Below are 26,425 nucleotides of genomic sequence, written 5' to 3' on the forward strand. Positions count from 1 at the left end.
GCCATAAAGGCGCAGTTCTCGGTTCATTTTTAATCACATGACGACCATGCGCCCAAAAACACTGCTCTGTCAATACGAGACGCGGTGTACACGAATGACCACCAGGGGGAGCCACACGTCTCTATTTGAAGTATTATGATTTGTAATATGAAACCACTATTTGCCGCTCTGAGGTATATCTTTCGCGTGCATATGCCCTGCAACAGAGGTGTGCAATACATATTGGTTACTTGAGCACCGATAGTCTCATTTTATTGCTATTAACTGCAGATAATACATAAGACCTAAATGTAAAGTACTACAATATATTTTGTTTGTTTCTTACAATACTTCCTTGACTTTATTAAATAAATTCAGCGCAGACGCCTGACTTGGTTGAGTTTTTGTAAGGGCGAATTCCTGTCCACTAAAGTCTTCATTTGGACTTCGTTGTCGATTCCAAGGTAACGGTGTCTGGTGAGGAGGAGTCAGAAGACCTACCAGCGTCTGAGACGGACGGGGAGACTCACTGGACCCTAATTACCTCCTACTGAGTAAAGGCCATTTCATCAGAGTTTCGCACCTGCAGAAGTAAATGCCGACAGGGAGAAGCTCTCAAAGAAAAACTCGCAAAGTCTCAGCTCACAAACCACAGGAATGAATTAGGTGACCTAGACGATGTTGTGAGAAGATGTCAGAAGTTACTTGTGTAAATTCCGGGAACGCGCTGCGCCTGTTGCTCCTGTCTCTAAGGGGAGAATGGATTACACTTGAACAAACGATTAAATCCTTAGACAAGGGAGACCCAGAGGTCTTCCAGTTTGATGAGGTGAGTTTATTTGTTTACGGGTATTTTGTGTTGTTTACACACAGTACATTTAACCTGAAATAAAATGTGATTAACTGCTTATTTAAAACACCAAGATGTAAATTTATTCCTTCATGTAAATGTAAATTTAGCCTGGACATTAAATTAAAGCATTAAAGCAATGGTTTATCTTATAACTGTACCAGAGACGTTGCTCCGGTGGCTCTTTGCTTCTGTTTTAAAGGAGTCGGGCTTAAGCCTCATGATGATCGCCGTGCGGGAGAACCGTCTTGCTGTAGTGGAGAGACTGCTGGAGCTGGGTGTTAGTGCTGGAGAAAAGGCTAAGGTAAGACTGCTGAACTTTGTGTTCAGTTACTGCCAATCCCCACACAAAAGCACAAAAGGGAACCTTTTCCAGCCCATCCCACTGAACCTAATTACCGTTATTTAGTAGATGGTGGAGAGAATTAATACAAGCAAATCTTGTGTCAGGAACATTAACATGTCAAAATGCCCATATGACTGCATGAATGACCAGTGGTTTCTCTACTGCACCTCCCAACATCAGTGTTTTCCAGTGTGCATAGACCCGTTAGGGTCTGCATGAGTGGTCATTTATCACCAACAGTTTTGCTGTTTGCTCTCAGGCACCATGGGCTTAAAATGTTTTCTAAGACAAACCCTGGCTTGAGTTGTACTTTATTGCATGCAGCTAATAAGCTGTTAACGGTCGATTGTTAGTTAATCGTTGTCGTTCTCCGAGCGTCTTAAGGCGTGGGATGGACGTGCTTAAAATGGCAGCCGGTGGGCATGGTGTTAATGATGAAAGAGGTAGACATTGGAGGGCAGTAGAACACGCCTACGAGGGTGGGAGAGGTAATGAGAGTGGGGGGTTTTAAACCTGACCTTTACAGCAAAACCTCTCAGGATGCTCCCCTTTTGTGTCCGAGGCCATCAACCGAACCCTTGAGTCAAAGCCCACAAGCCTTTGAGAAGCTTTAAAACTGCACATGGGGAGTCGACCAGCAGATATGACTGTTTCCGTGTCCTAATTATTTTTATCAGTACTGCAAAGCAGTAGTTCTGGAGCTAAAGGTGTGAATTAAATGGCCGGCTGTGTGTTGGCTCATTGATCATGGACCAGGTGTTTTCGATCTTTGTTTTCGATTTAAGAGCTTCCACTCGTCAATGACAGCGAGGGTAGAAGGTGTGTTCTCTACTCAGCAACTGCAAAATAGGGTCTGAAGGCATCTGTCACTGTGCGTGGAGATATAAACCCCCCCCCCTCCTATTAGGGATGAATATGGTTCGCAAATCTCCAGGCTGCGCGTGAAAAGTTCTCACAGTTTTGCTTTATGACCACAGACTGGATGGAAGTGTGTGGTTTTTAACAGACAAATACACATTTCCACATTAAAATGCTTCAGATTTATTTTAGTGCAGTTTGTCACAGCCGTGGACTCAGTAACCACTAGCCTCGCTCTCACAGTTAGAAGACCTGTGGTGAGCCTGTTTGATGCAAGAGTGAGGGAAACCTGATTCTTTTAAAAGAATCTTAAAACATAGAAGACAGGAAGTATGAATTATTAGATTCATTCCGTGTATTGTAAAAAATTAAGGTTTCCAACTGGATTGCTCTGTCAGCTGAAATTGCTATCGGCTAGAATGAACTTTTATATGATGTGCTGTATTTTCCCATCCTTGCCTACATGAATAAAGCGTGTGGGTGCTGTCCCTGTTTCAACTGAAGCCCAGAACAGAACAAGTCTTCTGTGAATTCCAAAGAGATTTGTTTGTACAGATATGATTCATTAACCGTCCTGAGATCAGATTTTACTTAGGATTTTGGTAAACACTGATAGAACACATCACTCTCCTCCTGTCTAGAATAAATGTGTGCGGGAACGTAGACATGAATTCCATCTCGTTCTGCTCGGGTGTTAACGGGTGTCGTCCTTGCCCAGTCTGGGCACTCTGCAGGCTGCGTGCCCGCTGTGAGTCCAGGATGGATAAAACTCACCCTCTCAGGAGTCATTATGCCACGTGCGCCCACGCCAGCGTTCTCTGTGGCTCCCCTGGCATCCCAAGACCCACGGGATGAGAAAAACAGAAGTGATCTTTTACTGTTAATGCCTGGCCAGACTCCCTCTTCTCAGTCTGGACAGATGCGTTTGACAAATCCTCTTTTTTTCCGGACATACTTTGTCTCTTCAGTAAACAAAATATGTTTTACTTGACAACACTTAAGAATTGTGCAAACTGTCTTTGTTATACGTAGCAATAACACTAAGACACCAAAAATACCATGGACCTGGCTGGAGATCGCTAAATAACGCAGGTTAGAACATTGGTAACTCTGTCGGTAGTGGTTTTATCCAACAGAGGCTACACTTTGCCATGTGAGATGCTGCAGGCGGGACACAGTTGCCTTTATTCCAGCCCACTGGCCCAGCTCTCATTCACCATCACCGGTGTCGGCATGGCGAGGCTGTTGGAATCTTTTCATGGAGTTGAGGGGTTGTGCTCACCCTTCATAAGTGGCTCATATTACATTCCAGGCCAGCAGTTAATCCATAGCACCTATTGGTCTGTTTGCTCTAGAGTTCTTCTCACAGGAATTCTGCAAGCTGGTTTTATGAAGACGTTTTGGGCGTTTTCTTTGTGGTTTACCTCACTATGAAGTTACATAACGAACTAAAATGAAAAGTAGAGTCAAAAGAGTCGCGCTGAGGAAACAGAGTGAAACAATCATTAAAAATCAAAGAATGGATACAATTTCCAAAATCTATTTCAGGCAGCTGCTACTTAGACTAGCCTAAGCAACAGAATTCATTATGAATGTTTAGGTACAACTTTGGTAGTTTTACTACAGCTAAAGTGCTTAAAACATATAAAATGAAAAATTCTAGGAGGTACTGACCCACTTCCAGATTGGTATTCTAACACTTAGGAAGTGTAAATTCTATACTAAATTGCTAATATACTAATACACATCAAAGCTACCTAGCAGAGCCTGTCTACCTGGACCTCTGAGCACCATGTGGTATTACTAGCCCCCGGGATCAGTGGTTCCTTACCGCTGTGTGTGAACCAGCTATTATAACCATGCTATTAGCATAAGGTAATCACCATTTAAGAAATGTCCTTGCATTCATTTTCTGCACCTGCAACTTGGCGGTGTGTATGATTGCTTATCTTTTACCCTATAATTGGTGGTACTGTGATAGTGCAAAGCCTATATAGGAACTGCTTGCAGCTTGGAAATGCAAATAAATTAAACCACTTTTGAGTCGGCTCAGTCCATGTAGGTTTGAGCTGCATCTTCTCTGAAGCGGAAGTATTGGACGTGGTAGCGTTTAAACTAGATGAAGAGACTCCAAGCTGAACAGCTGCACCTCTGAGGGGTGGCTAGCCACCCTCCCTCTTTTACAAGAGTCTTTAAGGCCTCGTTACCCCAGGTCACACCACCGGAATGTTTGTTGTGTGTGCATGTGGCTATCTGGATGGATTGATTGAGTGGAGTAATTAAAGTAAGTCCTAGAGTCTGCACATTAATCTTTCTAGCATGTTCCACCGATCTTGCCCATGAAACAAGCTGATTTGCAGCAGCTATGTTGACATAAGCTTTCATGTAATATTCATGTAGTAAGCATTTTAGCCCTCGAAGCTCTTCTGTCGGTCCGAGTTGTTCTGCGCAACTTCGAGGTGCTTGGACACAGAGAGTGGGCGAAGTCAAAACGCAGTCGTGATCGGCTGTTCCGAGACCCGAAGCCGCACCCCGGTGACTCTGTGGCTCTGTGTCGCCGCAGGACGGCAGGACGGCCCTGCACATCGCCGCCGCCCACTCCAAAGACGACATCGTGAAGCTCCTGGCAAGAAGAGCGGACCCCAACGCTCCCGGAGGGGTGAGATCACCTCCCATTTATCATCCTTTATTTCTTTGCACACACACTGTGGGACGCCCCGCCCCTCTGCCTCCCCAGATCCACTGCCACTGTCCCTCCGTCTTTGTCTGTTTGTTTGTCCACGGTGTTGAGGGATTAATGCTCTGGGCTCCTCACTCAGGACCCTTTTATTCGTCCGTCCTTTACCGCTTGTACCCACTTTCAGTGCTGTCACTGCCAGAAGACCCTCCTCACATAGAAGAAAACCCAGGAAGAACAGGATTCCTGTGGCTTTGGGCCTTTTGGCTGTTACTTGACAATAAACCCCAGACTGTAAGCGAACCCGTTATTAGATATCACCAGAAGGTTTTGGCAGACTGACCATACGGTGAGGCATGCTGTATTTAAGTTATGGTTACAATCGCCCCCATTGTCCCTGGCCATATGATCACAATTACTGGGTTTAAAATTATCCTACTTAGAAGGATCCTTTATAGACATCAATGAGGAATGTGAAAGATTTAAACACAGAGAGAAAGGAGGATCAAGGAGGTCAGGGGGATGGGTGTAGTTGGTCCTTCACAATGGACGGCAGTCTGAACAGCCCCATGGTCTTCATGGGAAACGACTCCTGCATGCAAAACAAGTGGCGGGAAAGGTCCTGCCAAATCGCTCCAAGGCCAAGTGCCACACTGGCCCCTCCCACTGGACCCTCCCACTATCCCCTGTCACTGGACCCTCCCACTGGCCCCTCCCACCGGCCCCTCCAACTGGCCACTCCCACGGTCTGCCCCAGGGGGTGCTGCGTTCAACACAAACTACTGGCAGCACACACAGTTCTCTAATGGATCTGTCTCTTTTGTTTTGATTGGAGTAAATTATTGTACACTCAGAGGCAACTCCAAGGAGGAATCGATATCTAATTAAAGGCATTGATCATGCTGGCCCGTTGATGCTTGTTGTCTTTGAACTCCAGCCCAAGGCCCAGCTGCCGCTGCACTACGCCTCGGCCCGGCCCGCCGGTTCCCCCGGTGCCGTGCAGATCCTGCTCAGGCTCTCCGGCAGAGAGGCGCGGCTTGTTACAGACAAGGTAAAGGCCAGAAACCGTAGGCCTGCAAACCACGTCAGCTGACACTTTCCGAGTCTCCTGTTCCTAGACCTGGTTCTAGTTAAAAAATATACAAACTCTCTCAGATAGTCACTACCTTTGATGACTGAAATTGATGACTTTGTATGGTGTCAAATGTGCTTAATTTCAAACATTTTAAGTAGCTCTTTGGGGTGGGGTATAGGGTGTGTTTATTCAGAAGCGTAAGGGATTTTCCTAATTAAATGTAATTAAAAGAGGACCAAATTTTTTGTTCTTTCAGGCCTTCTGCGTGATGGACATCTTGGGTTCTGTCCTTTAACCTGTCCCAACTCTGCTAAAGTTTGCTCTATTTTTAGTATTCCTTTATTTCACTTTTCACAATCTTCATTGCAGCATGGTTAAATGATTAGTCAGCAGGGAGCGCTTCATCACCTATGGAGCTCTGTTCTAGTGTGTCCTTCGGCCTTGGACACTTTGTGATGAGATCAAATCAAACCACTTTCGCTGTTTCCACTCCGGATCTCTCTCTCTTCTCTCTCGTTCCACCGCATCCAGGATGGCTGCATTCCACTGCTGCTGGCTGTTGAGGCCGGGAATGTCGGAGTCGTTAAGGAGCTGCTCTCCAGCCAATCAGAGCCCCAGCTCCAAGCCCAGAGAGCAGTAAGGTCGTAGGGTGCCCTGCACCCAAATTTCGTTTTTTCCATTCAGATCTGTTTCTAAATTAAAGAGCAGGTCTTATTTTTTGTAAAGAAAGACATCTGTGAAATATTGTGGATTTTTTATTGCTTTTACTGGGTTACCCTGTGTATACTTTTATGGGCTCATACTGATACCAAATTAGGGAATCTGTTGAAATTCTTTTTTCTAAAGATGTATTGTATTGGTGGTATTATTATTTTCTTTGATAAACATGTTGTAAATAATGATTTATGTGAATGGAACATCAGATTTAAGGTCAATATTTTGTGCTAGTTCTTTCAAATGGGAAGCTCAGTTCACCAGAGCCCTTTGTTATGAGACTGGTGTGTGGTGGTTTACAGAGTTATATCACCCTTGGCTAGCACTTTATGGTTTCTTTCTGGCTCGGTGTTACCACCCAAGTGTGAGAATGCTCACATTTGTACCTCCTTCTCAAAGGACATTAACACATTTCGGACTTGATGGTAAATGCCTCGTGTTTTTTTTTTTCTCAAAAAACTCATAAGGAACTGAAGTAAATATCTATTCATTGTTGAATATAAAATATTAAATATATTTGAACAAGAGCAATGTTTTAGTAATAAGTCTTATTTTCTCTAGTACAAACCTCAAACACCTCATACACAGAATTAATGTCACAACTGTTCTGATCATTTTCTCTAGCCCTGCAGCCTTTCTGAACAGTAATTATCACTGTGGGGTGATATTTGTACACTTTTCTTTGAAGCAAAATGATTTTTTATTGTTATTTTGTTTGTTGTTGTTGTGTTGCCTAACTTTAGTCTGTTTTGCACCTAGTGTTTTTTTAGTGAAAATGATCAGCTTAGTGTAAAGCAAATATATATCCCATCTGAAAATTGTCTTTGATTACTTAGGCCTAAGGTGATTTAGATATTGATCTAAATGAACAGCAATGAACAGATCTTAGACTGTATTATGTTCATGTGGTATATTTCATATTGTTGTGCATTAAATGGCGATGATCCAATGATACATCTCCACAGTATTAGAATGCACAAGATCATCCAATAGGAAGAGATGAAGAGGTCGTTTGCAGTCCAGCTGTGTGTGTGCTTTCAGGGAATGGGAGACACAGCCCTGCATATCTGCTGCCGGCGTAAGGACGTGGAAATAGCCAAGGTGCTGGTGGAGTTTGGCGCAAACCTTGACTTCCAAAACGTAAGGGGCCAGTTATCACCAAGACAGAAATGTGATATCAGCATTAAAACCAAGACTTTGAGAAGCTGATTTAATATTTTAAATATGTGTAGATAAGTAAAAATATTTTAAATATGTTTAGATAAGTAAAAGTGAACATATTAACTTATCATTGTAGATTGATTATCATTGTAGTTCAGACCTGGAATGATGGGGGGTTTGAAGAGTAAAGTGATTTTTGGATTCTTGAACTGTGGAGCTGGTTCATTCCAACAGGATGAAGGACAGACCCCTCTTCACATAGCGTCCTGGGAGGGGGATGAGGCAATGCTGAAGTTTTTCTACCAGAACAAGGCTAACCCCAACATCATAGACAAGGTACGTCTGAAGGGGAGATGGTCTTCACCGTGCCAGAATAGCCAAAGACCATTAAGACTGAGGCTGAGGTTCAGGTTCTTTATCTGGCACTCATGTTGAGCAATGCAAATAAACACTGCGGTACTGAGAACGTCCCTGAAGACGCTTGGAGTCCTAGAAACATCACTGTTACCACAGCCTAAAGATGTGATGTTTCTTTACATTAGAGGACCCAGTAAAGACACACTTCCACATATACAGTTTCTGAACCCTAATACACAACACCCAGTAAGACTGCAAAAAGTAAAGAGTACCTGTTTGTCCCCAGATGGACAGAACCCCTCTACACATCACAGCAGAGCGGGGTCATACCAGTGTGGTTGAGATCCTCACCGAGAAATTTAAATCTAACGTGCTGGCAAGAACAAAGGTGAATCGCCCCTGCACACTTTCACAAAGATGTTTGACCCTGAATAAACACCCCGCCGTGCATTGATTTCGGTGTTATTGATTGAATGTGTACTGATAAGCACACGTCTATCTTTGCGACGCCGATCGCTTACAAATTCTGCCCTGTAGCGATGCTGCAGTTGTCCTGAATGAATAGTGCTGCATTGTCATGGATTGTCTGACCTGTGGTGCAGGATGGTAGCACGTTACTGCACATTGCTTCCCAGTGCGGCCACCCAGAGACCGCCCTGGCCTTCCTAAAGAAAGGCGTCCCTTTGCACATGCCCAACAAGGTACGCCTCCCCCCCCACCCCCCGAACACTCGAGGCTATTTGAGCGGTCCAGCTGTCCTGATCTCGCTTTACCGCTGGCAGTCAGGTGCGGTGTGCCTGCACGCGGCCGCCAAGCGGGGTCACGCGGCCGTGGTGAAGTCGCTGCTGCTGAAGGGGGCGCACGTGGACGCCGTGACCAAGGACGGCCTGGCGGCGCTCCACGTCGCCGTCGAGCACTGCAAGCCTGCCGTGGTGCAAATCCTGCTGGGGTTCGGCGCGCGGGTGCAGCTCAGAGGGGGGAAGGTAACCAATCACAACGCTCCCTGTGACGTTCTGCAGCTTTGTTTGGATCCTGTTCAGGTCAATTCGAGATTCAGTTACGTTCATACAGGTGTAATGACGATCGTGCCTTGTCATGTGCCCCTGCGTTTAGGCCCTGGAGACCCCTTTGCACATAGCAGCCAGGGTGAAGGAGGGGGAGAAGGTGGCAGAAATGTTGCTGAAGAGTGGAGCAGACGTCAACGCGGAGCAGGAGGTCGGCCCAGCCCCCCACACCCTCTCTGATTCTTACTGTACTGTCAAAATTAACATGGCACCCCTCGCCTGATTGGACGAGGGTCCCAGTCCTGTTGCATGCATCCGGCCAATCTAGTCCAGGGCTTGTTTACAGCCCATTAACCCACCAATCCACTCTGAAGAGTGAATCAGAGATCACTGGTATGTATAAGCACTCTCACTGTCCACCGTTTCTGTCCGGGTTAGAACGGGGAGACAGCGATGCATGTCGCCGCGCGCCATGGAGGTCTTCAGATGATGAGAGCTCTGACAGAGGAGGGAGCTGACCTCACCTGGAGGTCCAAGGTACTGAGCCCCTCAGAAACGCTCACAGGAACCCGCCTCAAGCGAAAGGCTATACCACACCACAGGTCCAGTCACGTTACAGCTCTTCTGTAAGCTTTCATTCAGTGGTAGCCAGTAGGTTTGATCTTTAGGCAGTATGGGCAGTGTGTGTGGGCCCTTAGTGTGGATACCTGTGTGATTCTGTACACACTCAGGCAGGAGAGAGCCCGCTGCATGTTGCCGTGCGTCACTGCCACGCCCACATGGTGGAGTCCATCTTAAACTCCCTGACCAATGAGAGGAGCCGAGAGGAGGCGGAACTCTGCGTCCAACAGGAGAACCAGGTTGGCGAGGCTGAGAATGTAAACAAAGGCGTGTTCATCTTTGCCACTAACCAATGGGGCGGCTTCCTTGCAGAACGGCGAGACCGCCTTACATCTGGCAGCTGAGCTGAGGAAGGACGCGCTCCACGGAGACGAAGAGGATGTCCTCATCATCAGGACCCTGATGGAGTACAACGCTGACATCACGGCAGCCACCAGAGATGTGAGTCTCTGAGGTCTCCCAGACACTTTCAGCCTAGTCACGGCTCAGGTGGTCAACGCGATTGGTCAGACAGCCACGGGGTTGTGCCAGTCGCCACAGCCATTGGAGGAAGCGAAGCTGCTTAGAACGCTACACGCGGTTCAGTCCTTTTGCGTTTGCACGTGAGGTTTTGCGTAGTCGCGTGTTAGCGCGCTAACGTGTGCGTGTGCTGTTGTTTAGGCGGGGGAGACTCCCCTCCATTACTGCGCCAGAGTGGGCAACCACGCCGTTCTGCGTGAGATGCTGGAGAACGTGGCCAGCGGCCGCCTGCAGACTGCCATCAACAAGCACTCCGAGGTACTCACGCCCGAGCGGGCCTCTCGTCTGGCCGCCTGCCGCCTGCCGAGGCCCGGCGAAAGGCGGGGGTTGTCATGGCGGGGGTTGTCATGGCAGCGTCTGTGCGGTCGGACTGATCCCGATGCCCCTCTCTCCCCTCGTCTGTAGTGATGGGGGAAGCGTGCCCCATTCTGCCTGTCTGCCTCACCAGGCTGTCTGTCTGACCAAACTCTTTTTCTTGTCAAGGTTTGCTGCATGTGTATACGTGTGTGTGTGTGTGTGTAACAGAACGGCAGGTCTCCGCTGCTGTTGGCAGCTGAGAGGGGTCACACGGCGGTGGTGCGGGTGCTGCTGGAAAACGGTGCCAGAGTCGACGTCTTTGATGAGGTGAGACAGACCAAGTGTCTCCCTGCTCAAGTGTCTCCCCGCTTCACCACAGTCATGGCTGCAGGCTTTGGGTCTGTGTGATGGCCAAAAGTGAATGTCACTGTGAAGAGTCAGCCAGTCTGCAGGGCCAGTCTGCTATGCTTGAGATTTTCTTTTTGAAACGTGTAAGCTGTAGCACTCTGTTGTGCAAAGTCAGCATTAAGAGGGAGACGTCTGTGAACAATTTTTTTTTTTTGTTTGTTTTTATTATTATTTTTTCTAAGGTCTGCAGGTTCGCTTGTATTTTTGTTAACTGCAGTGTCCTCTTGAGAACTCTGTGGTCTCACAAGGTGACATATACGTTCGGTAATCTGTGTCACGCAACACCCGTGTTCTCAGTCACGTGACATGCCATGCGACATCCCATGCGCAGGAAGGCAAAGCCGCCCTCCACCTGGCCGCCGAGCAGGGCCACGACGACGTGGCAGACATCCTGCTGTCCCACAAGGCCTTCGTCAACGCCAAGACCAAGCTGGGCCTCACGCCGCTGCACCTGAGCGCACAGGCCGGCTCCGCCCGTCTGGTGCGGCTGCTGGTGGAGGCCCACCAGGCCTCCGTCGACGCCCTCTCCCTGGTCAGTCCGACCCCTCCACCCCCCCCACCCACCTCACTAACCAGTGACTGTAGTTTCAGTTCTTTCCTGTTTGTTTTTTTTCTGCTAGAGTAAGCAGACCCCTCTACACTTAGCCGCTGTGAGTGGACAGCTAGACGTGTGCAGCAGCTTGTTAAACCTCAGAGCCGACGTCACTGCCGCGGACATCGTACGTAATCCTTCTATTTCGGGCTAGCAGATTCTCATCAGCTTTTTAATAAGTGTGTGGGGGCATACAGACTACTGTGAAGTGTGTGTGTGTGTGTGTGTGTGCAGCACGGACAGACCCCCCTGCACCTGGCTGCGGAGAGCGACCACTCCGAGGTGGTGCGGCTCTTCCTGAAGCACCGCCCCGATCTGGCCACGTTAGCCAGCGTGGGCGGAGCCACGTGCACACACATCGCCGCTGCCAAGGGCAGCGTGGCCGTCACACGTGAGCTGCTGCGCTTCAGCCAGGGGGGCGCCGCCACCCTGCACAGCAAGGTCAGGAGGGCAAAGGTCACACTGTTCTTCCCCAAATGCAGGCGTGTACTGGGGCCACTGCACTAGGAGACGGATCAGTACACGTGCTGCATGACATTCATTAGCATTTAAGGCCACTGTTAGGCACACCTGCTGTAAGGCTCTCTGAACGGTCTGTCCACACAGGCTAACGGGTCGTGCCCTCTGCATCTGGCTGCCGCCGGGGGTCACACAGAGGTCACCAAGGTCCTCTTGGACGCCGGGGGTTCAGCCACAGAGGAGGACTCGGTGAGTGTGTGAACCCCTCGACGCGATCTCTCCACCGTCCCAACACGGTGTCCCATGATGCCGTGTGTCTCCACAGGAGGGAATGACCGCCATCCACTTGGCCGCTCGATATGGACACACACAAATCCTGGAGGTGCTGAAAGCCAACGTCTCCCTGAAGATCACCAGCTCCAAGGTGCCTGACCACAGCCAGATGTGTGTATGTGAGCATATTTGTGTGTGTGCGCGTATGTGTGTGTGTGTGTGTGTGTGTGTGTATACCCACATTGGCTTATGGTGTATTACTTAATCTAATTTTCCTACATTACACACCCTTTGGAAACACAGTAAGTGTTAAAGGAAAAGGAAATTGAATAATTGTGTGTGTGTGTGTGTGTGTGTGTGTGTGTGTGTGTGTGTGTGTGTGTGTGTGTGTGTGTGTGTGTGTGTGTGTGTGTGTGTAGACAGGCCTAACAGCTCTACATGTGGCTGCCTGTTTTGGACAAGTGAACTTTGTGAGGGAGATCCTGACCAAGGTGCCAGCCGCCATCCGCAGTGAGCTTCCCGTGGGCAGCGGCGCTGGCAGCAGAGAGAACGCACGGAGGCAGCCACGCCCCCCTGAGGTACACACACACACACACACACACACATATATACACACAGAGCCTGGCAAAGATCAGCGCACAATACACAGAACAGTTCTGATTTCTTGCATATGCACATGTGAATGTTGCGTGTGTGTGTGTGTGCGCATACACGTGTGTGTGTGTGTGTGTGTGTGTGTGCATGTGCATCTGTGTATGTGTATGTGCGTGTGTACATGTGTGTGTGCGTGTGTGTGTGTGTACGTGTGTGTGTGCGTGTATATGAATGTGAATGGTGTGCGTGTGTGTATGTATATGTGTGTGTGTGTGTGTGTGTGTGTGTTGTGTGCATGTGTGTGTGTGTGTGTCTGTGTGTGTGCATGTGTGTGTGTGTGTGTGTGTGTGTGTGTGTGTGTGTGTGTGTGTGTGTGTGTGTGTGTGTAGTCAGGGTTCACTCCTTTGCACCTGGCAGCTCAGTCGGGTCATGAGAACGTGGTGCGATTGCTGCTCAACTCACCAGGAGTGCAGGCTGACGCTGAGACAGACTCAGAGGTAAGACTACCCAACCATCTCACACACACACACACACACACACACACACACACACACACACACACACACACACACACACACACACACACACACACAAGACTACCCAACCATCTCTCACACACACACACACAAGACTACCCAACCATCTCTCTCTCTCACACACACACACACACACACACACACACACACACACACACACACACACACACACACAAGACTACCCAACCATCTCTCTCTCACACACACACAAGACTACCCAACCATCTCTCTCACACACACACACACACACGACTACCCAACCATCTCTCACACACACACACACACACACACACACACGACTACCCAACCATCTCTCACACACACACACACACACACACACACACACACACACACACACACACACACACACGACTACCCAACCATCTCTCACACACACACACACAAGACTACCCAACCATCTCTCTCACACACACACACACACACACACACACACAAGACTACCCAACCATCTCACACACACACACACACACACACACACACACACACACACACACACACACACACACACACACAAGACTACCCAACCATCTCACACAAGACTACCCAACCATCTCACACAAGACTACCCAACCATCTCTCTCACACACACACAAGACTACCCAACCATCTCACACACACACACACACACACACACACAAGACTACCCAACCATCTCACACACACACACAAAAGACTACCCAACCATCTCACACACACGCACACACACACACACAAACACACACACACACACACACACATGACTCCCCAACCATCACACACACACACACACACACACACACACACACACACACACACACACACACACACACACACACACAAGACTACCCAACCATCTCACACACACACACAAAAGACTACCCAACCATCTCACACACACGCACACACACACACACAAACACACACACACACACACACATGACTCCCCAACCATCACACACACACACACACACACACACACACACACACACACACACACAAGACTACCCAACCATCTCACACACACACACACACACACACACACAAGACTACCCAACCATCTCCTCACACACACACACAAGACTACCCAACCATCTCACACACACACACACAAGACTACCCAACCATCTCACACACACACACACACACACACACACACACACAAGACTACCCAACCATCTCACACACACACACACACACACACACAAGACTACCCAACCATCTCACACACACACACACACACACAAGACTACCCAACCATCTCACACACACACACACACACACACACACACACACAGACTACCCAACCATCTCACACACACACACACACACACACACACACACAAGACTACCCAACCATCTCACACACACACACACACACACACACACACACAGACTACCCAACCATCTCTCACACACACACACACACACACACACGACTCCCCAACCATCTCCTCACACACATACACACACACACGACTACCCAACCATCTCACACACACACACACACACACACACACACACACACACACAAGACTACCCAACCATCTCTCACACACACACACACACACACACACACACACACACACACACACACACAAGACTACCCAACCATCTCTCTCACACACACACACACACGACTACCCAACCATCTCTCACACACACACACACACACACACACACACACAAGACTACCCAACCATCTCTCACACACACACACACACACACACACACACACACGACTACCCAACCATCACACACACACACACACACACACACACACACACACGACTACCCAACCATCACACACACACACACACACACACACACACACACACACACACACACACGACTACCCAACCATCTCTCACACACACACACACACACACACACACACAAGACTACCCAACCATCTCTCACACACACACACACACACACACAAGACTACCCAACCATCTCTCTCACACACACACACACACACACACACACACACACACACACACACACAAGACTACCCAACCATCTCTCACACACACACACACACACACACACACACACACACACACACACACAAGACTACCCAACCATCTCACACACACACACACACGGGCACACACACACACACAAGACTACCCAACCATCTCTCACACACACACACACACACACACACACACACACACACACACACACACACACGACTACCCAACCATCTCACACACACACACACACACACACACACACACACGACTACCCAACCATCTCTCACACACACACACACAAGACTACCCAACCATCTCTCTCTCTCACACACACACACACACACACACACACACAAGACTACCCAACCATCTCACACACACACACACACACACACACACACACACACAAGACTACCCAACCATCTCACACAAGACTACCCAACCATCTCTCTCACACACACACACACACAAGACTACCCAACCATCTCACACACACACACACACACACACACACAAGACTACCCAACCATCTCACACACACACACAAAAGACTACCCAACCATCTCACACACACGCACACACACACACAAACACACACACACACACACACACATGACTCCCCAACCATCACACACACACACACACACACACACACACACACACACACACAAGACTACCCAACCATCTCACACACACACACACACACACACACACAAGACTACCCAACCATCTCCTCACACACACACACAAGACTACCCAACCATCTCACACACACACACACAAGACTACCCAACCATCTCACACACACACACACACACACACAAGACTACCCAACCATCTCACACACACACACACACACACACAAGACTACCCAACCATCTCCTCACACACACACACAAGACTACCCAACCATCTCACACACACACACACAAGACTACCCAACCATCTCACACACACACACACACACACACACACACACACACAAGACTACCCAACCATCTCACACACACACACACACACACACACACACACACACACACACAAGACTACCCAACCATCTCTCTCACACACACACACACACGACTACCCAACCATCTCTCACACACACACACACACACAAGACTACCCAACCATCTCTCACACACACACACACACACACACACACACACACACACGACTACCCAACCATCACACACACACACACACACACGACTACCCAACCATCACACACACACACACACACACACACACACACACACGACTACCCAACCATCTCTCACACACACACACACACACACACACACGACTACCCAACCATCTCTCACACACACACACACACACACACACACAAGACTACCCAACCATCTCTCACACACACACACACACACACACAAGACTACCCAACCATCTCTCTCACACACACACACACACACACACACACACACAAGACTACCCAACCATCTCTCACACACACACACACACACACACACACACAAGACTACCCAACCATCTCACACACACACACACACGGGCACACACACACACACACAAGACTACCCAACCATCTCTCACACACACACACACATACACACACACACACACACACACACACACAAGACTACCCAACCATCACACACACACACACACACACAAGACTACCCAACCATCTCACACACACGCACACACACACACACACACACGACTCCCCAACCATCACACACACACACACACAAAGACTACCCAACCATCACACACACACACACACACAAGACTACCCAACCATCTCACACACACACACACACACACAAGACTACCCAACCATCTCCTCACACACACACACACAAGACTACCCAACCATCTCCTCACACACACACACACAAGACTACCCAACCATCTCACACACACACACACACACAAGACTACCCAACCATCTCACACACACACACACACACACACACACAGACTACCCAACCATCTCTCACACACACACACACACACACACACACACGACTCCCCAACCATCTCCTCACACACATACACACACACACGACTACCCAACCATCTCCTCACACACACACATACACACACACGCGCATGCACACACATGTACACACAAGAATCCCCAACCATCTCACACACACACATGCACACAGTCACACACACACAAAATGTAGAGTGAGAACACAGATGATATTAGAAGGGACCTTCGTTTGACTTTTAAATGAAGCTCCATTTTAGCATTTTAGTATCAGTTCAAGAAGAAACTGCAGCATCTCATACTATACAGACCCTCCAGAAAGTCGCGATGTTGCGATTTGCAACTTCAACGCAACTTCAAGCAAACACCGTGAATTCAGGGCGGTGTTGCAACTTCAGCCAATCACCGCAACTTTCCCGCAAATTTGACCAATCACTGATGTCGTCTTGATGTGACGTCGACAAACTCCCGCCTTACTTCCGTATATACGTTCAAGAGGAGCAGACTGAAAGCAGCATGAGCGACGAAAATAACGGCAAAAAGATCGGGAAAAGCAGTATCCCTGTACACTACATGAAAGCGGGGATAAACTGTCCAGATCCGACCCGCGAATTGATTATATATGGCCCCCTGGATGATATTTAATTACTATTAGAACCGGCCCGCAGGCCACAGCCGCCCGATGGTGTTTTGCACGCACAAACACTACATTCCCCACAATGCAACGGTAGCCCGCGAAGTCACTGCAGCGCACGCAAGCGGCGAGGGTCTGAGATAAAGTTTATAAGTTTAAACTTTAAACTGAGATAAAGTTTAAAGTCAGAGATAAAGTTTATTTATCTCTGATCCATATCTATGAGTTACTAGTTCGCTCTGGCGCCAACCACTGGCGATCGATCTCGATATAATACTTAATTTGTGTCCATTTTACAGGCCGCCCGGTAACAACTTACGTTCGCTAACCCCGCCCCCCCCGTCAACAATTAATGTTCGCCACCCCCTCCAGGTTCAAATCTCACTCCAAGCGATCTTGAAAAGTTGGCAACCCTGAATAAATAGGTAAATAGATAATTAAAATGGACTACTAAATAGAGGAAACCATACAACATTTACTCCCTATTGTAATGTACTCACAAAAAAGCAAAAACACACCGCAACTTCCATCGCAATTTTTTTTGAAAACACCCGCAACATCAAACATTTTAGCCCGCAACAATCACAAAAAAGGCCCGCGAAATCCTGGTGGGACTGACTATATAGTACTGTGTGTATGATGACATAGAAACTACTGAGAAATGATATTAGTATTATTACATGGTATTCAGTGGCTGACTTAGCAATTTGGGGGCTCAAGGCGAATTTAGCTAGGGGGCCCAACAACATTAATATGTGAGAAATAAGTTAGCTAGTCAGGGGGCCCCTACAGTGGGCTGCAGTGGGAGGGGCCCAAGGCAATTGCCTAGGAACGCCTCTATGCAAAGACCGCCTCTGATGGTATTATATAGAGAATATCCATATATTACTGATGTATTACTGGCTACATTGTCTTCTATATGATGACCTAAAACTGAAATTACAATATATAAATATATTAAAATATATTTTAAACAACAGGCTGTAACTGAAGGCTACCTGAAATAAAAGAAAATCCTAAAGAAAAACTTAAAATAATTAAATATGAAAAACAAATGAAAGTACAAGTCCATCACTGACAATACTTTGCATCACTGTTCCATCCAGTTGTAAATGGCTTTGGCTGAGTGCATCTGCTAAATGTGTGACAACATGACTTGGTAGTCACATGATTTCACGTAATGATAGCCCACTTGACTCCCAGGGTGTGACCCCGCTGCACTTAGCTGCCCAGTGCGGCCATGCGGCGGTCGTGGGCTTGCTGCTCAGCAGGTCCGCCGTCCTGCTCCACCTGCGGGACCGGCGTGGGCGCACCTGTCTGCACCTGGCCTCCGCCCGTGGCCACGTCGCCGTGGTGAGGGTCCTGCTGGGCCAGGGTGCTGACATCCACCACACGGACCAGGTGAGACCCAGTGAGACCAGGTGAGACCCAGTGAGACCAGGTGAGACCCGGTGAGACCCAGTGAGACCAGGTGAGACCCGATGAGACCAGGTGAGACCAGGTGAGACCCAGTGAGACCAGGTGAGACACGGTGAACGTAACACTCGTGACGGAGTGTTTTTTGCGCTGAAATAAATGCTCCGGTTTAAAATTAATTCTCCCGTCAAAATTAAGAAATATTTTCTGGGTCCGGATGGGATGGCATTTGGGTCCGTATCCAGTTAATCAGGAATGAGATTGGGTCCGGACAGGACTGCGTTCGGGTTCGGATCCGGACCGCGGTCCGCCTGTTGGTGACCTCTGGTGTAGTGGGTTAGTTTAACATGTCCCTTTACTGTCCTGCGGTGAATTGAGTGGGTTGGATTAACATGTCCCCATAGTGTCCTGCAGTGAAGTGTGTGTGCTGGATTAACACGTACCCCTAGTGTCCTGCTGTGAAGTGTGTGGGCTGGATTAACACGTCCCCCTAGTGTCCTGCGGTGAAGTGAGAGGGCTGGATTAACACGTCCCCCTAGTGTCCTGTGGTGAAGTGTGTGGGCAGGGTTAACATGTCCCCTAGTGTCCTGCGGTGACGTGAGTGTGCTAGGTTAACACGTCCCTCTAGTGTCCTGCGGTGAAGTGTGTGTGCTGGATTAACACGTCCCCCTAGTGTCCTGCGGTGAAGTGTGTGGGCTGGGTTAACATGTCCCCTAGTGTCCTGCGGTGACATGAGTGTGCTAGGTTAACACGTCCCCCTAGTGTCCTGCGGTGAAGTGTGTGTCCTGGGTTAACACGTCCCTCTAGTGTCCTGCGGTGAAGTGTGTGTGCTGGGTTAACACATCCCCCTAGTGTCCTGCGGTGAAGTGTGTGTGCTGGGTTAACACATCCCCCTAGTGTCCTGCGGTGAAGTGTGTGTGCTGGGTTAACATCTCCTCCTAGTGTCCTGCGGTGAAGTGTGTGTACTGGGTTAACACGTCCCCCTAGTGTCCTGCGGTGAAGTGTGTGTGTGCTAGATTAACCCGTCCCTCTGTCCCAGCAGAGTGGCTGGAGTGCCTTGCACTACGCGGCGAAGGCTGGCTGCCTGGCTGTGGTGCGCTTCCTGGTGGAGAGCGGAGCGTCCACGCGGGCCGAGTGCCAGGCCGGCCGCACGCCGCTACAGTATGCGGCCGAGGAGAACCACCAGGCCACCGTAGGCTTCCTGCTCCGCCGCCATGACAACAACACACTGCGTCTACTCGAGGACAGGAAGGTGAGTCCCATGTCACCGTTATGATCCTCACGGCTTTTTTTCCCGCCCTCTGTTTCTGTACTTGTGCTGGCCATGTGACATTGGGGTCTGTATGAAATAGCTTTTAATCCTGCTGCAGCACTAGAGGGCACTGTTGGACAATTCTTAGATCTTAAACCTTCAAGAAAAACAGGTGTTTGCTCAAACTCTTTCCTTTTGTTTGACAAAATGTTTACAATAACTGAGTATATTTTTCTTACTGCCAGCAGAATTGAACAGCACAGTCAAACAGTGAGTACTTTGAACAGTGAGCAGTTCCACAGTATTCTGGGTTGTGCCAGTACACATTGCCTGCAGCACTGGGGTGTGATACATTCATGGCTACATGAATTAAAGATCCTGTTAGCTCATCTGATGAACGCTCTGTCCACCTGCAGTGTCTCACACGCTCACTGGTGACTGCATCTCTGAGGTGTGACAGCTCTGGCTTGATTACTGTAAGAAATCACTATTTTAGTCAATGGTGTGCCATGTCTATCTACCTCAAGGGTGCACAACATACTCATATTTGAACGACGAACCAACCCCCCCATCCCCCCCGTGTTTGTAGTCTGCAGCTTGTGCCTAATTTTCTGGTGCATGCTGCTGTTCTGTGTTGTGCGCCTGTGTAGTGTTGGGTATGTTGTGTTTTGTGTTGTCTGTGGAGTGTTGGATATGGTGTGTGTTGTGTTGTCTGTGGAGTGTTGGGTATGGTGTGTGTTGTGTTGCCTGTGGAGTGTTGGGTATTGTGTGTGTTGTGTTGTCGGTTTAGTGTTGGGTATGGTGTGTGTTGTGTTGTCTGTAGAGTATTGGGTATGGTGTGTGTTGTGTTGTCGGTTTAGTGTTGGGTATGGTGTGTGTTGTGTTGTCTGTAGAGTATTGGGTATGGTGTGTTGTGTTGTTGGTTTAGTGTTGGGTATGGTGTGTGTTGTGTTGTCTGTGGAGTGTTGGGTATGGTGTGTGTTGTGTTGTCTGTGGAGTGTTGGGTATGGTGTGTGTTGTGTTGTCTGTGGAGTGTTTAATTTGTGTTTAATCTGATGGCACATTGAATTTAAACACGTGTGTTTGCTGCCTCATGTTTGATCTGATCGTGTGTGTTTGCTGCCTCGTGTTTGATCTGATCGTGTGTGTTTGCAGCCTCGTGTTTGATCTGATCATGTGTTTTTGCAGCCTCATGTTTGATCTGATCGTGTGTGTTTGCTGCCTCATGTTTGATCTGATCGTGTGTGTTTGCTGCCTCGTGTTTGATCTGATCATGTGTGTTTGCAGCCTCGTGTTTGATCTGATCATGTGTGTCATGCTTATGCCTGAGCTCACAAGCTGCATTTATCGCCCGTAGTTTGTCTTCGACCTGATGGTCTGCGGAAGGCTGAACTCCAACGTGGCCCTGGAGGAGCTGGTGCTCCACTCGGCCACGCCCCTCACCACGGCCGTGCGCCTCTCCCGCGCCCTCGGCATGGCCGCCCTGAGGGAGAAGGAGCGCTCCGTCGACCTGCATGCCGCCGCCCGCCACTGCGAGGCCGTGGCCTCCGACCTCCTGACCCTGGCCTCCTCGGCCGAGGGCCGGGGCGCGGGGCTGGTGCTCCGAGCCGTGGACCACCGGGGGGCCAGCGTGCTGGACTGCCTGATCGAGGGCAGGCAGAAGGGCGTGGTGGCCCACCCGGCCGTGCAGAAGTACCTGAGCGAGCTGTGGCACGGCGGCCTGCGGTGGGACTCCTGGAGGGTCTCGCTCCTGTTCTTCAGCCTCCTGCTGTGTCCGCCCGTGTGGTTGGCCCTCTCACTGCCGCTCAGACACAGGTACTCCCACGGTTTGCTCTGTTTGAACGAACCTCCAGGTTTTGGACCGCACCATTCCAGTAAAAACAGGTAATCGTGCATGCTGCAAGGTCACAGCGTTTGATCTCTGCACAGGTTCAGCACCGTTCCCATAGTGAAGTTCATGAGTCACCTGGTGTCCCACGTCTTCCTCCTGGCCCTCTTCATCCTCACCATCGTCTATCCGCCCGTGAGCCCTCTGTCCGAGGGTCTTCTGTTTCCCGGGTGGTGCGAGTGGCTCCTGCTGGCCTGGTTATGTGGGATGCTGGTGTCGGAGCTCAGTCACCCTGCTGAGCGGGCGGGGCTGGCCTGGATCAGGCTCCTCCTCCTGGGCTTCTCTGCCGCCGCCCTCCTCTGCCACCTACTGGCTGTGGCACTCCAGCAGTGGCCCCCGAGCTCGGCGCACTGCCTGTTCGCCCGCAATGTCCTCCTGGCGGTGGCCATGACGCTGGCCTTCATCCAGCTCCTGGAGTTCCTCACCTTTCACCACCTGTTCGGCCCGTGGGCCATCATCATCAGGGACCTGATGAAGGACCTCTGCCGCTTCACCGTCATCCTGCTGCTCTTCCACACCGCCTTCTCGCTTAGCCTCGCCGCCATATGCCAACCCGTGTACCCGGCAGGCGGGGGCGGGAACGCCAGCGAGGGGGCGGGGCCTGCCGAGGGGGCGGAGCTCAGCCCCCTGGACATCTCCATTCTGCTCTTCTACGCCCTGTTCGGCCTCACCGAACAGGAGGACATCCCCACCCTGGACCGTTCGCCCGCCGCGGCCGCCGCCCTGGCCCACCTTGCGTTCGGCGTCTACCTGGTCGTCACGGTGATCGTGCTGGTCAACCTGCTCATCGCCATGATGAGCGACACGTACCAGCGCATCCAGGCACAGTCCGACACCGAGTGGAAGTTCGGCCGCGCCGTCCTCATCAGGGACATGAGCCGAAAGTCCGGCACACCCGCGCCGTTCAACCTGCTCACCAGCCTCTTCCTCCACCTCAAAGTGCTCTGCAAGCACGGAGGTACGATTTGCATCTCTGCTCGCTACCGATTACACGTGTTTGTCTGTACATGTAGTCACATAGTCACCGTGTTGGTGTGTAAGAGTGTGCGCTGTCCTCCGGGGCCCTCCACAGGGAAGCAGTGCTCGGCCAAGGGCCGGGATCTGATGGGGGAGGAGGAGGAGGCCGGAGGGACGCCCGAGGCCGGCTCCCTGGACGCACTGGCCCACACCTCTGCTGGCTGGCTCCGAGTGAACAAGAGGACCCAGATCCTCCCTGAGGGCGAGTACCCGTGCGGTGTTCGGCGCTCGCCTAGCCGATGTTCGCAACAGCGGAGCCGCGGCTTTTATCACGCTAACGATTTGTGTGTTTCCGTGCAGGCTTCCCCGTGCCGATGCCCAGCCTTGGAGGGCAGGTGCGGGTGGAGAACGTGACGGACTGGGCGGTGGTGGTGCAGCGTTTCCTGGCGATGCGAGGCCAGAAAATCAGAGTGACACCAGACACGGACTACGCAGACCCCTTACCCCATCAGTGAAACACCACCCTGCCACCAACCCCACCTTTAACCTGACCACAGCCATAGAGGACTAACTTCACTGTTTACTTACATTTACCACCCGCTGGTCCAAGCACGTTCCTGAAGATCCTCTACATCATATCTGTACTGATGATACGACTATATAGATGTACTGTAGGTGCCTTTTAATGAAAGTAAATGAATAACACTGCCGTTAATAGTATCAGATAATAATTACAGTATTGTTTAAAGTCTGTTTGAATTAAACTGGCGGAATACTGAAAACATCGAGTGTAACGAGAGAGATTGTAAAATCTGTTGGAGCTAAGATAAGTTTTAAAAGATGTCGCTGTACTGTTGATGTCACTATGATGTAATGTTTCAGTGACCTTGTGTCCTCTCTTTTGTTTCTTTTGAGTTGGTCTCTCTGAAAATAACTTAGACTAAACACCTATAGACTGGATTTAGTCTTAGGGATCACAAAATATGAAATGTGATAGTTATGTAATTTTTTCATGTGACCAGGTCCTTCTTTTGGGGATCTTTATTTTCATGCAATTTTTCTTGAAATTAGAAACTTGTAAGCAATCATTTGATGTATAGAATAATAGGGTTCTGACCACTGCATTGCCGTATTGTTTAAATATCTGGCTAGTCTGGTTTCAATACCTGTTTAACTGCTCATTTGCCTCACACAGACTTTTCCAAACATACCCAAATGAATCCATTTTTGATATCTGAACACCTTTTGAACAGCCAGCCACAGGGCAACCACAAGCCCCAATTTACCCCCATCCTACCTCCTACACCCTGCTGGGTGTGCTAACAAGGACATGAGATACAGTGGAAGGAGGCACCTCGCCAGGCTCTCTGGGCTGAGAATAAACAGGTGTTGGTAAGAGTCCAAAAAGCCCCCAGGCAGAAATATGACATCCTGGCCTCCTGTCCATCCTCTCTGAGCCCTCCGCAGGAAGTGCTTCCTATCGAACATGATGAATGCTAAATGAAAATAAAATGTCTCCCAGGTCACTCGGAGATTAATGGCGGTGGACGCTTAAAATGAGTCGGGTTTGTTCGCACTAGAGTAGAGCTCTGGGGGGGTTGGGGGGTGCAGGGAGGTATACGCTGACAAGCGGGCCATATTTTATGCTTTTATGATAAAAGGTTTTGCCCTGTGTTGATGTCGACAAAATAAAAAACTGAGCACTCGTGTTGTAATTGCAAATAAAAGACAACTGCGCGTTTGCGTGGGCACTTGAAGGCTGAGTGAATGTGATGTTAATTTGGTTTTCTAAAATATATATTTTTTCTTCAGATATATGTGTGTTTGTGTCTGAATCTATTTTGTGGTTCACATCCTCAAAATGACTTCATGAGAAAGTCTAATTGTTGCATATGCAGCTAATATGCACAAATTATTATTATTATTAATATGCACATTACTAAATACAATTTGAAACTAATGTAGTCTAATGACAATTCTAATGTAGTCTAATGACAATTCGCCAATTCTTTTGGCACAACAGTGCATCAATTCAGAACTAAAACAGCCAAAAAGAATGGCAAACTCTCATACTTTGTCCAGTATGAATACATTTACTGTACTATACTAAAGAATAGAGGTGCATGATATATCAGTAGCTGATATGTTATATGCCAATAAGGTAAATTTAGAATTTTTTATTATTGATTTGATAATGGACTTTCAGCCAATAATTGCAACTAATCATTTTCATTTCTCCAACAGATTAAACCTTCTATTTTATTTAGGGCTCACTGGTATAATAGCTGTTGCTTATAATCAGATATGGTTTGTTTCCTTTTGTAATGTGCTACCAGTGTTTGGAATAATTGTCACGTTGAGGACCCCGGCCCCTCCCTTTTGGGCGTGTGTCAACGTTGTCCACGTGCTTTGTCTGCGTCAGTGGATATACGTGGTTGGGGTTTTGTCGTGTGATTAATAAGTCACCTGTGAATCGTCTCGTGATCACGTGGGGCTAATGTGGTTTGTCTATTTAATGTGCGCTCGCGCAGTGTCCTGTGCTCGTCGTTGTCTACAGTCTGCACGTTGTGTGCTGTGTGTGAGTGTTTATCGTGCGCTGATTGCGCAATACTTGTTGTTAAATTAAAGTGACTGTGTGTGAACAACCGGACTCGTGTCTCGTCCGTCTCTCTGGCGCCACCGTCACAGAACGACGAGCCACCCTGAGACACCAATATGCCAGGCTACAAGAACAAGCCGAAGAAGGGGAAGAAGTCCAGCAAACGGCATCACCGCGCCTCTTCCTCCCCTCCACGCTGCGGATCCATGCCGACTCTGGCGCAATTGAAGTCGGACCCTGAGTGCGCCTACTTGCTGTGTGTGGCTCGGGAAACCGCCATCCCAGAGCTGGCGGAGGAATACCGCCAGACGGCTGCACAGGTATGGTGGGAGAAGCATCCCTCGCCTTCCCGAGAACTCTCGCCCATACGGGTTAGCGTCCCCGGGCTCTATGGCGAGACAGGGA

The 26,425-nt window shown here is 49.2% G+C and overlaps 1 protein-coding gene across 2 annotated transcripts; it reads left to right on the forward strand.

The window, feature by feature from the left end:
• Nucleotides 1-142: 142 nt before the first annotated feature.
• trpn1 (transient receptor potential cation channel, subfamily N, member 1) lies at nt 143-25,220 on the forward strand. 2 transcript variants are annotated; one of them, XM_077009849.1, is made up of 30 exons: nt 143-208; nt 444-808; nt 1,032-1,133; nt 4,597-4,692; nt 5,648-5,761; nt 6,317-6,421; nt 7,541-7,639; nt 7,895-7,996; nt 8,304-8,405; nt 8,620-8,718; nt 8,800-9,000; nt 9,131-9,232; nt 9,460-9,558; nt 9,753-9,881; nt 9,955-10,083; nt 10,303-10,419; nt 10,687-10,785; nt 11,198-11,398; nt 11,487-11,585; nt 11,693-11,899; nt 12,065-12,166; nt 12,243-12,341; nt 12,610-12,768; nt 13,174-13,281; nt 19,112-19,309; nt 20,367-20,576; nt 21,934-22,391; nt 22,506-23,422; nt 23,537-23,683; nt 23,782-25,220. In XM_077009849.1, exons 2-30 carry the CDS (start codon nt 671-673, stop codon nt 23,934-23,936), a joined length of 4,893 nt encoding a protein of 1,630 aa, XP_076865964.1. In that variant the 5' UTR covers nt 143-208; nt 444-670; the 3' UTR covers nt 23,937-25,220. The 2 variants fall into 2 exon arrangements, with proteins under 2 accessions (XP_076865964.1, XP_076865963.1); XM_077009848.1 differs by having other exon boundaries at nt 204-808.
• The last annotated feature ends 1,205 nt before the right edge of the window (nt 25,221-26,425 follow it).

The sequence above is a fragment of the Brachyhypopomus gauderio genome, chromosome 6, assembly GCF_052324685.1.
Source record: "Brachyhypopomus gauderio isolate BG-103 chromosome 6, BGAUD_0.2, whole genome shotgun sequence".
In the NCBI taxonomy this organism is placed as follows: Eukaryota; Metazoa; Chordata; class Actinopteri; order Gymnotiformes; family Hypopomidae; genus Brachyhypopomus; species Brachyhypopomus gauderio.

What these genes read in the sequence shown, in the direction of transcription:
- trpn1 (XM_077009849.1), top strand. Translation starts at nt 671, where the DNA reads ATGTCAGAAGTTACTTGTGTAAATTCCGGGAACGCGCTGCGCCTGTTG. An exon ending in ACGTCACTGCCGCGGACATC is followed by an intron (nt 11,586 to 11,692) that starts GTACGTAATCCT and finishes GTGTGTGTGCAG; the next exon opens with CACGGACAGACCCCCCTGCA. An exon ending in TGAAGATCACCAGCTCCAAG is followed by an intron (nt 12,342 to 12,609) that starts GTGCCTGACCAC and finishes GTGTGTGTGTAG; the next exon opens with ACAGGCCTAACAGCTCTACA.